Raw genomic sequence first — 15,049 nt, 5'->3', positions numbered from 1 at the left:
CATCACACACAAGCAAGAAGAAAAATTACAAGCATCAAGTCTCTCTCTACTCACGTTGAGGTAGCGTTGCGTCTTCGTGGTATCCCGCGAAGTCTTCACCGTCACTCCAATTCAATACTTGACTGCGCGCTTTACTGCTGCAAACGTCTATAGCGGTCTACACCTGTGACCTTACCAAACGAGACATCATGGCGTCCTCCGTATTTTTCAAGTTCAAGTCTCAAAAGGAGCCGACGCGAGTTGAGTTCGATGGCACTGGCATCTCTGTCTTCGAGCTGAAGCGCGACATCATCCTAAAGAGCGGCTTAGGCGATGGCACCGACTTCGACCTCGCCATCTACTCAGAGGATGGCAGTGAAGGTAAATTTGATACTGAAAAACGCTCCCATGATTATCGATCTAACAGCCATCTAGAGTACGACGATGATACGACAATTATCCCTCGATCTACGACTGTAGTTGCCCGTCGCCTTCCAGCCGCCAAGCCCGGCGCAGGCCGAGGCGCCCGATATGTCTCTGGCAAGATGCCCGTTGCTGCGAAGAATTCCTCCCGCAAGGAACAAACGACTAAGTTAGCCACGGCCAAGGCCGCATCCAACGCCATCAGCCAAATGAACAACGCTATGACAGAAGAAGAGAAGATGGCAGCCATGTTCCAGGCTCAAACCGAGTCCTGGTCAGCCCAACAGGAGGAAATGTCAAAGTAAGTTCACCCACCACTCCTAGTAACAGATCAACTCTAACAGAGTCGCAGCCAAACCCCTGTTTTCAAGCCAGGCTCCAAGAAACCTGCAAACGTGCCTGATCATGATCCTCCCAATGGTTACATTTGCTACCGTTGCGGAGAGAAGGGTCACTGGATTCAGTTATGCCCAACAAACGATGATCCAGAGTTTGACAATCGTCCACGTGTGAAGCGCACGACCGGCATCCCGCGGTCGTTCCTACGCACAGTCGATAAGTCGGTTGCCCTTGCACAGAGTGGTGATGACGAAACCAAGAGACCGTCGGGCATTATGGTCAACGCTGAGGGAGAATTCGTGATCGCTGAGCCTGACAAGGCTTCATGGGAACAGTTCCAGGCTAAGGCCAAGTCTTCAGCGTCCGCTGCCAAGGCAATTGCTATGGGAGACAAGGAGTTGCAGGAGCAGGGACTCGAGTGCCCTATCGACAAGAAGATGTTCATAGACCCAATGAAGACCCCGTGCTGCCAGAAGACGTATTGCAATGATTGCATAACCAATGCTCTCATCGAATCGGACTTCGTCTGCCCCAACTGCTCTACGGAAGGTGTCTTGATTGACGACCTAAAGGCCGATGAGGAAGCTGCAGACAAGATCAAGGAATTCCTCAAGGAGAAGAACGAAGCGAAAAGCCCGACAGCAGTCTCGCCGCCGCCGGCCTCGTCGCCCAAGGATAGCGCAGAGACAAAAATAGAGTCAGCCAACGGAAACACAAAGTCGCCCACATCACAGAAGTCGCCTACGGCCACGGCAGTGGCTCCTGCTTCAGCACCATCAGGCCCGAAGGCCGATGGCACGCCAAAGTCAGCATCAGCAACTCCCGCCACCGCTCCGTCAGGACCCGCCGCTGAGCGTGCGTCGTCCGTCGAGTCCAACTCCAAGAAGCGTCCCGCTGATGAGTTGATGGAGAATCCCAAGATCCCAAAGGCTCCCAAGGCGATGCAGAAACAACAAGAGCAACAGCAGGCGATGATGAACGGCATGAACGGCATGGGCAACATGCCTATGAACCCGATGATGGGTTTCGGTGGCATGAACATGATGAATGGTTTCATGGGAATGCCAAACATGCCCAATATGCCAAACATGGGCAACATGGGCAACATGAACATGGGAATGCCAATGATGGGCATGATGAACCCTATGATGGGTATGCCTGGCTTCAATCCTATGAACGGCGGCGGCTTCCCTGATATGGGTGGCAACAACAACATGTACGGCAACAATAATTTTGGCGGCGGCAACATGAACGGCATGAACCAGATGAATGGTATGAACGGCGGTATGAACGGCGGTATGAACGGCGGCATGAACGGAGGCGGCATGGGCGGCTATAATCAGCAGCAGCGCCATAACTTCACACAGCCGAGCAATGATGAGGACGCGTACTTCAGAAGACCGGTAAACCCTCATCGCCACCAGAACCGACAGAAGCGTGTCCGCCCCAGCGACTACAGAGAACTGTGAGCGACACTTCAATCGACGGTTTCTACGATGGCCATCCACGACTTCTTCGATTGTAAAACTAGACGACACGCCGCATTGCATCATGGGGTCATTCATCATTATCATTCTGGAAAAACACGGCATAACACTATCCTCACACAGCCAAGAGGAATTTGGACAAGGCTTTTTCATGGTCGGAAGGGCGTTCGGGACGGGGACTGGCGGACTTTTTATTGTGCCTCGGATAGGAAGGGAATCAATCGGACATTACTGTCGCTGCCAGATGGCAGATCAATAGGGCAGGGGATATTTGGGATAATGAAGCTATGCCAGAGGTGCTCAGTCTTGAGGGTACTCTGATATCACGCATTGAGGTAGTCAAATAAAGTCTCCTGCACACACCACCAGGGTATCAATCGTTTGTGAATGTATTCTATATCTCCACTCGTGACTCTTACGCCTCATGCTACCCATCCAGTCGTAAACCAAATATTCATAGTCGTGTTTTAATCCTCTCAACACCAGCAAATCGTCACCTTTGCCAAACCACTAGCAAACCCATATCTCAAGCATCCATCTCGGGCGGTGAGTAAGGCGTGGTCAGCATCTCGCTGAACTTTTCCAGCTTCTCCTTGCCACGGACCTCCTCAACCAGCAACGGCATTTTGACGACGTTGAACTCGTCATACAGCTCCTCAATCTCGCTGAGGTACTTCTTCTGCATCCTGCGACGGGCCGTGCACTGGTCGCAGTTGCTGCCCTTCTTGGGGAAGAGCAGCTGGTTGACGACGATGCTGTGGGTGTCGATGCCGTAGTTGGCAAGCTCCTGGATCATGCGCTCCGTCTCGTAGAGAGACAGGAACTCGGGGATGCAGACGCAGACGAAAGTCGTCAGGTTCTCGTCCTTGAACTGAGTGTTGACCTCGGAGATCGTCTCGCGCAGCGTCTCGAGCTTCTCCATCATCTCGTTGAGGTTCTGGCCGTTGGGCAGCTGGCCACCCTGGCCGAGGAAGCCGTTGAGCAAGGGGCCGTACTGCGAGCTAAGCTGGGAGACCTTTGCGAGAGCCTTTTCGAGGACGCTGGGGAAGGAGAGGAAGCGGAGGGTGTGGCCTGTCGGGGCGGTGTCGAAGATGATTGTTTCGTAGGACATGGACTTTACTTGCTTGAGGACTTCGGCAAAGGACATGGCTTCATCGATACCAGGGATCTGTTGGGATAAACTACGTTAGCAAACAAGCTGCTGCAGAGCTGCTGATCGCAATGAAGAGCGCAAAAGAGGTAAAGCTTACAGCAAAAGCCAGATCCTGCATCATTCCACCAAGGCCACCGCTCATGGCATCCACCTCCTCGTTCTGGCCTGCGAGCAGGTCCTGCATGCTACCGTTGGGGTCGATCTCCATGGCGCTGAGGTTGGTGAAGCCCTCAATGAGGCGGGCTTCCTTGCCGAACTTCTGGTTGAAGGCGTCGGACAGGTTGTGCGCCGGGTCGGTGGAGATGAGGAGGACCGACTTGCGAGCCTTGGCGAGCTGGATGGCGAGGGAGCACGAGGTGGTTGTCTTTCCTACACCACCCTTGCCTCCGACAAAGATCCAGCGCAGCGATTTTTGGTCGAGGATGGACTGGAGGGTAGGCTCCATCACGTCGTCGGCGTCGATGATGGCGGCCATGGTCGCGGTTGAGAGTGTGGTTGTTGAATGTAGTATATTTCGTCTTCTTGTTGAGAAGCCGTCGGGTTATTTTTCGCACGCTCGGCTCGTAGGAAATCGTAGGATGCTGTGAATATTTAGTCGGGAGTTGCAGAGGATAGGTGTTTGGACGGGAGGCGTACGTCTATGTCTTCCAAGCTGTTCTAGAAGTTCTAGTAGCAGAACGTTGCCTCCCCGCCATTTGGCGGGGCACCCCGGCGCGATGTACCGTGCGCAATTGCTGGTTGTTGGGTTTCAGCACTGTTAAAGCTCCACCAGAGCTTGATAACTTTGCGGAGCTCCCGTGTCGAATTGCGCTCCCCGTTCAACACGGCATAGTCAACGGAGTCGCGTCCACGGTACAATCAGCACCATGTCTAAGAACGGATACTCTGTTCTGCAGAGCCTCTCCGAAAAGGCCTCTGCGCGGACGATTCAGGTCACCGTCGTGCCGAGACCGACTAGATTCTCCGAGAGACGCGCCGTCTTGCATTCGCTGCAGAAATTCGCCAACGTTGAGGTATTCAAGAAGCTAGAAGTAAGTTTGCATTTCGCAAGGAGTTGATGCCACAGGAAGCTCTCTGGCTGACATGATGGGATTCTAGAACCACGACTCTTCCTTCATATCCGTTCTCAGCGACAAATCGAAAGTCAAGGACCTCGCCAAGATGAGCCCGCTCAAGTATCAACTCGCGACACCTCGATCCAACGGTTCCGTAAAGTCGTTCCTGACCGGGTCGGCAGTCACCGGCCCCTTTGCCAACGCGAATCATCAAGAAGGAGTCGAGGACGGCGCTGCGGGGACGGACGACAAGAAGGAATTCACGGTGCACATCTTCCCAGCCCCGACATACATACACTCCGCGGCCATCAAGGCCCATCCTTTACATGGCCCATGGCCGACTTCACGACGAGAAACGACAATGTCTTCTCAATTGAGGGCATCTTTGCCAAAGGATGTTACGGCCGACGGCTTGTCGGATTGGGAGCATGGTGGACAGTCAAAGTCGTCAACCAGAGGCCAGCTATGGGAAGATATTCTGCTCGGCTCCAAGTCAATTGATGTCAAGAAGCGCGCCATCATCGATCGCATCAAGAGAAGAGAGCAAAAAGGAAAGGCGCCCGCCATTATGGAAGGCCTGTTGCATCTCAAAGAAAGCCAGCCATGATCGCCATCGGACGCAGCAGTAGGAGACAACCGCAAACACCATGCTACCATTTTCTGCGGACAACGTCCATCAAGCACGGATTAAAACCCGTCTTGCATCCTCGCAGCAGTTGGGCGTTGGTCACCAAAGTTGGCGCCATTAGCCAAGCCCAGGAACATCTGACAGCTACAGCATGATCGGAGCCAAAGCGTTTCGCGCTCAGTGAAGCGTTCCGGAAATGAAAATTCCGATAGAGACGACGATTTGGCACAAGGCTCATTGGCGATATGGGATGGCACCCGGCCAGAGCATGCATTTTGATTGGATCAGATCATCGGACGGAACTGTTCAGGTTTCGGTCACTTAACCTAAAATTATGCGGCCTAGGACGATGCATTGAATGGGAGACCCTTAGTGCCTGAGCCGTCGCCAGGTCAAGAACACCAAACGACGACCGTTGACATTTCGGTATGACCCGACATCAGATTGCAAAAAAAAAAAAATCGCAACGACTATCGACGATGACGAAGGTGTCTTTCACGACCCTCGCTAGCAGTGCAACGCAGTCGGGCTCCCTGACGACGAGCTGCAAGTGTTTTCTTGCCAGAGGAACACCTGAGTCGGCAATACGGCAGTAGTCAGCTGAACACAAGGTCGAGACTCTGACGTTGGAGTTGGATTTTCGTGCCGGGGTCCATTCAAGGCGTGGCGTCATTACAGAGCCACAAAAACAAGGAATAGTGGCAACCTGCAATATCCCAGATCGGCCGCGACGCGAGGACCTGGCCAATCAGCGGCGCAAACTGGACAGTACGTCACAATAGAGCCAAACCCACGTTCCTTTTCCACCGCCAGCTTGTTCGACAATTAAACAAATCTGGACGCGACTAGATGAGCCGACCAACCGTGGCGCGGGGGATGCTTGCGCAAGCCAGGTTCCATTTTCACCCAATTTTTCACAAAGAGCCACGAGAAGTCAGAACTTGGGCCCGGGCTGGGCCACGTTGATGACGTCGCACTCGTTGGCTTGCACCGGGACCCTGACTTACACGGCATTCTTGGCCCCGGACGGTGTGCCTAGTGTGGTAGTGTCACAGAACACAGCACACATCATGCAAATTCTTGTTTCTTCGGACCGGTCCAGGGGTCGTGAGACGTTTGTGCTTATATGCGGACGGCCTCTCCCCTCCATTTGACGAACATGTTCATCACATCAGTATTCCATCGCCAATCGTCTCTTACAACTAAGCCCTACACCAAACACCACTACTCTTTAGCCACCCGGCAGTAGTCTATCTCCACCATCAACATGGCTGTCACCGGTTTCATTCACCACTTTGGTACCTTTTTGCTACTTGTAGCAACGATCCTTTTGGTCATCACCAGCATCTCTGCTCCAGTGGTGCACAACATCTCCCTCTTGACTGTCAAGTTGGGCGACACTTCCGCCGGCAATGAGATCACATTTGGTACCTTCGGATACTGCGTCCGTGGCGGCTCTGACTAGTAAGTCATTTCACACATCAGATACTTCAACTCAACGACTAACACGCATCCTAGTGGCTCCGACCAATGCAGTCGCTCCAAGATCGGCTACTCGCCTACCGATATCATCGCCGAGGCCGATGCCACCCAGTACTCCAACCTGTCTTCCAACGTCGCCGAGGGCCTGACCCGGGTCATGGTTCTCCACCCCGTCGCGGCAGGCGTCTCCTTCATCGCCTTCATCCTCTCCGTCGGCGCCGGCATGTTCGGCTCCCTCTTCGCCGCTCTCGTCTCCGGCGTCGCCTTCATCATCACCATCGTCGCCCTCATCTGCGACTGGGTTATGTTCGCCGTCGTCCGCCGCAATGTGAACAGGGACGGCAACGGCAGCTCTGCCCACTACGATGTTGCCCTCTGGACTCTTCTCGCCGCCGCCATCTGTCTGCTCCTCGACACCGTCATTGTCTTCTTCACCTGCTGCAGCGGCCGTCTTCACAAGCGCCGCCAGCAGCGTTCCAAGGTTGACAACTACTCTCCCCCTGCCACCCACACCACCTACCGCAAGCGTCGCTTCTGGCAGCGCAGCAGCCGCTACTAGATTCGTCAAACCGACGAGTCGGATCGCGGATATGCAGCTGTCTCTTTTCTTTGAGACTACCCCATGTTTTCTTAGCATGATGCGTTTACGAAAATGGCGCCCATGAATCTAGCGCAGGCGTAAAATGGAAGGTTATCTGGGAATTTAAATGTTGACGGGTTGGACGAATACGCTCAGATATGATACCACGCCTGCATCGGCAAGGCATGACTTTTTCCTGTATACTTGATACTATACCTAGTACCTAATGAACTACTTCAACCAACATTATGCTGCCACTTGTGCTATGTCTCTCATATGTCTCTTCAATCCAGTCTGGTGGGTAACGAGTAGCAATCTTTTTGCGCATCCAGAACCACTAAATGGTTCAAACGTCCTCCTAGTTGTTATCTAATACTACGACGCTCCGGTGAGCATCAACCCCGCAAAATGCCTTGTATCTTACTGTCCCCAGGCGGAACCACTCGGCCCGCCGATCAACAGGCAATAGAAGCACAGGTTACATAGGCACTCTGCTCTCTGGTGTATATGTTCCGCTCATCTACCGTCGGACTCTTGGTTCCTCTCAGCCTTGTCTACTTACCTGCGTCAGATGAAAGTACCGTACATTGATTGTTGGGTAGCAAGACAGCAGAGACCTAGCATGCGCATCAGCTGATGGTCGTGCCGTGCCACTCCAATCAAACTCACCTTTCGTCACCAACCTTCGTTCTTTGCTCGTTCCCTCTTTTCAAGCAGTTTTGCGCCTAATGTTCTCTTTCCTTCCCACTGTATCTCCCTTTACATGCCAGATTAGGCTGGTGAGTAAGCCCCGACCGAGTCTGAGGAGCTTTGAACTGAGGTCTTCCAGGCGTGGACTCGATCTCTTATGTTGCCTCTTTCAGGTGTCGGACAGAGCCGGCTATGGTCATGTGGTAACCTCACTTCCCGTTATAATAAAATGCCATACACACCACCGGGGCAGGCCGGACACATCGATGTCGTGTCCCACAGCGCACAAGCCAATCTCAATACATAGATTGCCAGCTCTTTTCCAATTCGACGCCTTTTCCAAACATTTGATTCGCAGAAACCACGAAAACCACGTCGGATGACTATACCATTCGCTATCCACAGGTTGAAATCACTTCGCATAGCATCTTTTTGTACTGCCTGCCCCGCAGAGCGACATACTGGCGTCCACTCACGCTCGATGGGGATGCCGGTAGCATGCAGTGAAACCTTTCGAGACCCCGGTTCTTGAGGCACGTGGCTGGGACGCCTTGCGGCGCGGTTGCCCTCAACAGGCCGCGTCCCTTGTTGAAGACATCTCTGCTTCGTGAAGTTCCTCCCGGGCCTGATTCTAGAGTCCGTATCGCCCACTGATCCTTTTGTCCCAAGACAGTCAGGATAAGTAAGAATACCGCCCGCTCTTCTCGAGCACTTCCAACCTCGCCTCAAAGTCTTTCCATATATCTCATGGAATTCTCTCATGTGGTCCACAACCTACTTCGATTCTACTCATGAATTTATAAAGAAAGTCTTCCGGGTCCTGTTGCTGTCTAATGGCTGCCCAGCTATTTACCAGCGACAATGTCGCGGAACTCATAAACCTTGGCAGCTGTGCCCTGGTCGACCTGAACTCCTTCGTGGGAAATTGTTTCACCACCCACTCCAAGATCGAGCCTATAAAGTCGAAGCTGAGAGAGTTCCAAGCAGTCGTCAACCGCGCAAACACATTCGCCAAGGGGGTCATGACGAGCCCCGAAGTCAGATCTAGCATTGACATCCACGCCGGCATTTGCACCGAAAATATCACCAGACTGAAATTAGACTTGGACCAGCACACGGCACAGAACTGCTGGGCCTCTGGAGCGAACACTCTGTTCAGGGATGCAACACTCACGCATGCGAATCGTGTAACGGTGTCTCTCGCCGCGCTGGATTTGAACTGCAATATTGCACTGAAGTCATTCAAGCGCTGTAATGTCATTACGAGCGGAGACTCGTAAGCTACGATCAATCCACACCACCAAGGCAAAGAGACTAATCACAACTTCTCACACGTACAGCCTCTCACTGCAAATATTCAAATCGGATCTTCTTGACAAAATGTATCCATCAACTATTTTTGCTCTCATCAGCGCGGCCGAGACGCGTGCTCTGTCTTTCAATCAGCACCCGCCTCCTGCGCCTCCGCCCCGTCCGCCTTACAATGCACCAGCTCCATCCCGGGTTACTACAATGGCGGCCCCGGTTCGCCCGCCTTTCAATCAGCCAGCTGCCCCGCAAGCTGCCCCGCAAGCTGTCGGAATGGCTGGCCTGGCTCCTAGCCGGCGAGCTGCTCCGTCTTTCAATCCGCTCCCGCCCCGTCCGCCTTACAATATACCAGCTCCATCCCGGGGTGCTACAATGGCGGCCCCGGTTCGCCCGCCTTTCAATCAGCTAGCTGCCCCGCAAGCTGCCGGAATGGCTGGTCCGGCTCCTAGACGGAGAGCTGCTTCCTACTCGGCCAGCAGGCCTGCTCAGCCTTTTACTCCGTCTCCTAATCATTTTGCTCCGCCTAGGCCCCCCGCGGGGGTACCTACACCTTCTGGCCAGCAAGCTACTCCGAACGGTGCCGGTATGCTTGCTCCGTCTCGCATAAACTCTCACGCAAGCGTGACACCTGCTCGACCCCCCGAGCAACGACCTGTTCCCCAAAACGTCGGGATGTATGGCAGTTTTGCTAGCTCCCGAATCGTCCCTCAGAGTGCCGGACAGGGAAATGGCCCTTTTCCACAGTCTGGTCAACAGCAAATTATTATCCAAAACGCTCACACAGTTAATCTCACTGGCCCAGGGAACGAGGTTTACACAACTGGAAGGGCACAAGACAATGGAAACTCACGAACTAGGAGATGAAGAGGAATGGGATACAGACCTAGCACACGAGCACAAGCTAGGCACAGAATGACAATTGCTCTATAAGGCTGAGCAGGAGGGATGGTCCATGGACTTTCGGATCTGCTCATAGTTTCCATCCGGGTATGGTCTACTTGTTCTACGTTCCCCCTCTTGTCTGCCATTGTGTTTCTTCTCTTTTCAGATTGTCAATAGCCTCTATATCTTCTCACTCTTGTAAATTCATCCATAGATAGTCATTTTCACGTATGCCGCTCGCAGGCTGTCGATATCAACATAATGATTTCATTGTATACCTTGTCTCTGGGCAGTGGCGAACCACACGAGCGCTGTCCCAACGCCTTCGAATTCTAACGGGTTTTGTAGCTTTCTGAGTCGATTACCAACACAACAAATACATAAAGAGATTTTCCGCCAAGTTTCTACCGCCGTGCTGACCAAGTTCGCATCTTCTCTGAGGCATCTTCTCAACGTGCATTTGAGAGGTCTCCCCATAAATCATGATTGGTCGTGCATCGGCACAATGTCACCTGCCTCTAAAGCCAGGTGAAGGCGCCTGCAGATACAGCAATATTGTGCTTGGCAGCATATCATACCACCTTGAAGGCGGCAGGAGCCTGACTGGGTACTTACGAGATAGGTTTCTTTCATCACACTGGCAAATACCTATCTCTCCTAGTTTCCAATTTGTCGACAGTCAAGTCACAGTTACGATTAATTCCGGGATAGCGATGAAACAAGCTACGTATGTTGAGCGCAGAGCTCATGCATTATGATATTTCGTTTCAACCATAAATATATCACAGCAATCCTTCCAAACTACTTGCGAGGCGCCGAAGCCTCCTCAAATAGTCAACATGGGTCGTCATTGTCTCCGAAGACGGTCACAGCCACAGTCTAACGTGCATTGTTTCTGACACATGTTCCCGGTCCCCTACGAATGAACGCGTTTGGATGTTTTCTCTGCAGGAAAGTAAGCTGGCCAAGGTAGGTATGATAGGTCTAGCTAACCACCAATCAAGTTTTGCTCTGCTTGAGTCATCTCCAATGGTGGGTATGAAAAGAAAGACCAAATACGCCCTTGCGACTAACCTGCGTTTGACACTGGCTCATTACATGGTAGCCCAGCCTTACTCCTCACTCCTACAATGGAATGCTCCTGTACTCGGCTCTTTCTTAGGTGGTGGCAACCAAGCATTAAGACTTGCGACTGACTCTGGCAAAAGCAACCAACTTAGACAGCCCTCCATGGGCACTGCAATATCGAAGCCACATCCATTCAACGAAAGCCTACTCGAATCTGCCTTGAGATTATGAGTTCCCCCATTAGTACACCTGCAGGGAATCGCAGCAAGCAAATATTTCTGACGGCAGAGATGGAACTCTTTGGAAGTCATTGCAAACCCCAAGGCCTCCCTCAGGCCAGATGTCGAGTATACTGTGCCTACTCCGCCTTACAAACCATCAGCTAACATAATGCTTTCACAACTCAGTATCGTCGCTGTTCACGGACTGAAATCTTTTGGGTGCGAAGGATTACAGCTCCGAGGCATGGACCAGTGGTGATAAGATGTGGTTGAAGGACTTCCTCCCTGTAAAGATGCCCCAAGCCCGCATCATGGTGTACGGGTACGATGCTGTCCCTGCCTTTCGAAAGTCGCGTGAGGGTATACAAGAATGGGCCATCAATCTGCTGGAGCTCTTGGCCATGGAACGTGATGTATTCGATAAACTATTCCTAAGATGAAACAGGAAGTCGTGACTTTGCTAATATCAGTTAGGACGAACCGGATCGGCCACTCGTGTTTGTGTGCCACAGCCTTGGAGGAATAGTTGTGAAAAGAGCAAGTTAATATCTTATGGTATGATAATCCGTGGCGGAACGCTGACGGTGAATTAGCTCCAGGCCATGACGGAAGCGAACCAGAACACAAGATACGAGGCAATCCGTAACGCGACGTACGGCATGACATTCTTTGGGACACCTCACAACGGCAGTAATCTCGCTTCACTGGCTTATGCTGTTGCCGACATTTTTGGTGTAGTTCTGGGCAACCCCCGACCAAGCTTCATGGAGGCGCTGAGAGGGAACTCTCTTTTTGCCGACGTCGTAAGAGATGACTTCAGACATGGCCTAGAAAGGTTCTATGTGTTGAGCTATTACGAGACGATTCCACCAGAGAACATGAGGGGGCTAGTATGTATGCCTCTCATTCCAAGTATCAACATTAGCTAATCCCACCTTTCTCAGGTCGTTGACAAAAAGTCGGCCGTGCTGGGTCTTCCAAGCATTCAAGAAACACCCATCTCTCTCGCTGGCAAGGATCATTCGGGGCTATGCAAGTTTTCCAACGAAAGGGAGACTGCTTACAGGATGGTTGAGTATGGTATGGCAAGCCTATGTGCTGCTGCTGTCGCGGTAAGAATGAGGTTGGATCAGGAAGCGAATCAAGCGATCGCCGACCTCAGAGAGTTGCGTCCTCCATCGGGAGAACCAAGGACTAGAGAAGAAAGTCGCGACCGTACGTAGATGGTGAGGCTTAGACGTAGAAGCGACCTGCTGATATCAGGTAGTGCAAAATCGAATGGCACGGCAGCAACTGATAGGAGAACAGGAGCAGCTCCAGTGCGGTCAGTCACAATTGCGTGCCTTCTCATCGTGACTGGACGTCTAATCTGCCGCAGATTGTTTGACCCTCTTGGTTGCAGGATTCCCAGAACTAAAAAGACGCTATGGTGAAGTATTTTTTTTCAATGATCAGCATAACCTCTTAGATTGTTGGCTTTTCCAGACCACTCAGTTCATAGATTGGGAAGCCCACGGCAAGGACTACGCCTTCCTGTCAATCGAAGGAAATCTTGGCTCAGGGAAATCAGTCTTAATGAATAAAGCCGTTCAGTATTCCGAGCACCTTGAAAGCAAATCCGACAATCGACTGACTCTGAACTTCTTCTTCGACGCGAAGTCTCGTGACAGACAACAGTATTGCATCTCAGGTGTAGGCATGTATCGGACACTTTTATACTGTGCGATTGCTCGGTCCAAAACTCTTCCTGTACGCCTTCTTAAGGATTTCCATGGGACATGGAAGATTCCAGGCCACTCATGGACTCAATTTGGCCTGCAAAACGACTTGAAGAAGGTGTTGGAGGAAGTCACCTCCCCACAACGGGGTAGTGCTGCCGTGCGGAAGATCTTTATTTTCCTCGATGCTCCCGACGAATGGGATGAGAACGACCGCAAATATTCCTCAGGGTTCGAATTCTTCGAAGATGTCGTTCAGGAAGGCATGCCCCTCAAAATCTGTTCGTCGACCCGCCCTCGTTTCTCTCCGACTTCGAAAGGATCTTTGATCGAGATGGAAGATTACAATAGCGAGGATGTCGGCCAGTACCTTCAAAAGACGATAGGAAATCGCGACATGAACGTTTCACGTCGCAATATTCTTATTGAGAACCTCCGTAAAAAAGCCAATCATAACTTCATGTAGCTTGTGTTAGTTGTCTGGGATCTAGACAATTGGCCTGCCATAGACTTTGCGACCACAGAGAACATTCTCAAAAGAATTCAGAATATTCCAGACGAATTGAAGAAATTGTACAACGAGATCCTCCAAAGGCTTGCCAGAAACGACGACAATATGCGGGAAGAAAGCTATTTCCTCTTCCAACTCATAGCTTTCACCAGGGAGGCTCTTTCACTGGAGGAAGTGATGGAAGCCGTTTCGATCATCCTTAATCCAGATACATGGCAAGCAAACCTGGAACATTTCAAATCCCTTGACTTTGCCGCATTACTTCGAACTTGGTCGAGGGGCCTCGTCGAAGTCGTCCGGTCCGAACCTACTGACACACCTGGGTCACGTATCGTGCAGTTCGCGCACGTATCGGTCCATCGCCTTTTGGTAGACGAGTGCGGGCTGCAGCATTTCGACCCGGCTGCTAATGACCCGGCATCCAACGAAAGAATCTGCCATCATCGCGTGTTCGAGCTTTGCGCCAGATACCTGGATCGCGTTACCCTGGCCCGACCAGAATTGTACCTGGACCAATACGTTCTGTCCTTTTGGATGGAACATTCCCGTCTCAGTGGCGAGCTCTTGGATGTGAATCAACTCGTCTTTCCAGATTTTCCCAAGGCATGCAACGCGTCTACCGGGGACATCGTCAAATCATCTCGAGAGAACATGTTCCGACGCAGTAGAACTGGGAAATCTCGTGCCGGTCCATCCATAAACAAGGAAATGCGACTCGTATGTTTGCTAGCCGCTGAGGGGTGCGTTCAGCTTCTAATGGTGCATCAAGGATGCCGGTCCTGTTTTGGCACTACAGCGGCCCTTGGGAAGAAAGAAAGCATGCTTGGCTGTGCGTTACTTCAGGCTGCTGAGCACAATAGGGTCCAGACCGTCCAGTATCTTGTTCAGCAATTGAAAAGCGATGTCAACTTTATAGGCGGCCGGATCAACTCGACGCCTTTGATTCAAGCTATTGGACCAGGGGCGTTGAGTACGGTTACCAAATTACTGCATTTGGGCGCCAGAGTGGACCAGTGCGCCGCGAGAAACTACAAGTCGCCTTTGAATCTGTCAGTCGGCCACGACAACAAGGCGATTACTAAACTACTTCTCAACCACCCAGGGGTTGATCACCGGCTCTTATCTGATCAACGCAACAAAGATGGCCAATGCGCTTTACACATCGCGGCAAGGATTGGGTTGACGTCAATGGTAGAAACACTTCTCAAATCATGCGGGAGCGATGACATTGTCTATGTGTTGGGCTTGAGCAACGAGAATGGTGAAAATGCTTACAGGGTGGCCGTGAGAAAAGAACATCCGTTAGTTGCCGAGGTAATATTAAGGAGGTTGCTTGACATTAAGAACCAAGATATTTGAGGAGGAAATTTATTTGGATGTAGTATTTTCTCGAGATGAGTACCTAGGCAAACGTTTGTTCATGTGTTCTTTGATGTCCCCAGTTCGAAGCATAGTCTAGACTTGCCTAGCGGGCCATCTCGGTACATGGCGAAGCCGGGGAAAAGGCTGATCCAAGCTCGAGGCA

The 15,049-nt window shown here is 51.8% G+C and overlaps 6 protein-coding genes across 6 annotated transcripts; 5 read left to right on the top strand and 1 right to left on the bottom strand.

Annotated features, from left to right (window-relative positions):
- Window positions 1-188: 188 nt before the first annotated feature.
- On the top strand, window positions 189-2,210 carry BDP55DRAFT_722794 (DWNN domain-containing protein; the record flags this gene model as incomplete). Its single annotated transcript, XM_060578649.1, has 3 exons — window positions 189-360; window positions 415-703; window positions 755-2,210. The coding sequence occupies 3 exons, from the start codon at window positions 189-191 to the stop codon at window positions 2,208-2,210; spliced, it is 1,917 nt and encodes a 638-aa protein (XP_060435981.1).
- Window positions 2,211-2,588: 378 nt separating this feature from the next.
- Window positions 2,589-4,009, bottom strand: BDP55DRAFT_642157 (anion-transporting ATPase). Its single transcript, XM_060573438.1, has 2 exons — window positions 3,479-4,009; window positions 2,589-3,396 (listed from the first exon to the last, which is right to left on the bottom strand). Exons 1-2 carry the CDS (start codon window positions 3,854-3,856, stop codon window positions 2,755-2,757), a joined length of 1,020 nt encoding a protein of 339 aa, XP_060435980.1. The 5' UTR covers window positions 3,857-4,009; the 3' UTR covers window positions 2,589-2,754.
- A 238-nt stretch (window positions 4,010-4,247) lies between these two features.
- On the top strand, window positions 4,248-5,043 carry BDP55DRAFT_539365 (uncharacterized protein; the record flags this gene model as incomplete). The annotated part of the gene is made up of 2 exons (XM_060568025.1): window positions 4,248-4,412; window positions 4,480-5,043. 2 exons carry the CDS (start codon window positions 4,248-4,250, stop codon window positions 5,041-5,043), a joined length of 729 nt encoding a protein of 242 aa, XP_060435979.1.
- A 1,288-nt stretch (window positions 5,044-6,331) lies between these two features.
- On the top strand, window positions 6,332-7,105 carry BDP55DRAFT_625824 (pH-response regulator; the record flags this gene model as incomplete). The annotated part of the gene is made up of 2 exons (XM_060571541.1): window positions 6,332-6,528; window positions 6,583-7,105. The coding sequence occupies 2 exons, from the start codon at window positions 6,332-6,334 to the stop codon at window positions 7,103-7,105; spliced, it is 720 nt and encodes a 239-aa protein (XP_060435978.1).
- Window positions 7,106-8,649: 1,544 nt separating this feature from the next.
- Window positions 8,650-9,988, top strand: BDP55DRAFT_625823 (uncharacterized protein; the record flags this gene model as incomplete). The annotated part of the gene is made up of 2 exons (XM_060571540.1): window positions 8,650-9,092; window positions 9,157-9,988. 2 exons carry the CDS (start codon window positions 8,650-8,652, stop codon window positions 9,986-9,988), a joined length of 1,275 nt encoding a protein of 424 aa, XP_060435977.1.
- A 1,570-nt stretch (window positions 9,989-11,558) lies between these two features.
- Window positions 11,559-13,479, top strand: BDP55DRAFT_722789 (uncharacterized protein; the record flags this gene model as incomplete). The annotated part of the gene is made up of 5 exons (XM_060578648.1): window positions 11,559-11,708; window positions 11,770-11,796; window positions 11,889-12,185; window positions 12,240-12,407; window positions 13,060-13,479. 5 exons carry the CDS (start codon window positions 11,559-11,561, stop codon window positions 13,477-13,479), a joined length of 1,062 nt encoding a protein of 353 aa, XP_060435976.1.
- Between the last annotated feature and the right edge of the window lie 1,570 nt (window positions 13,480-15,049).

Source organism: Colletotrichum godetiae, assembly GCF_030913485.1.
Source record: "Colletotrichum godetiae strain CBS 193.32 chromosome Unknown BDP55scaffold_2, whole genome shotgun sequence".
Lineage (NCBI taxonomy): Eukaryota > Fungi > Ascomycota > Sordariomycetes > Glomerellales > Glomerellaceae > Colletotrichum > Colletotrichum godetiae.
Note: the sequence above shows the minus strand (reverse complement) of the source record. Positions and strands in the feature narration are given on the sequence as shown.

What these genes read in the sequence shown, in the direction of transcription:
- BDP55DRAFT_642157 (XM_060573438.1), bottom strand. Translation starts at nt 3,856, where the DNA reads ATGGCCGCCATCATCGACGCCGACGACGTGATGGAGCCTACCCTCCAG. An exon ending in TGCAGGATCTGGCTTTTGCT is followed by an intron (nt 3,397 to 3,478) that starts GTAAGCTTTACC and finishes TTATCCCAACAG; the next exon opens with ATCCCTGGTATCGATGAAGC.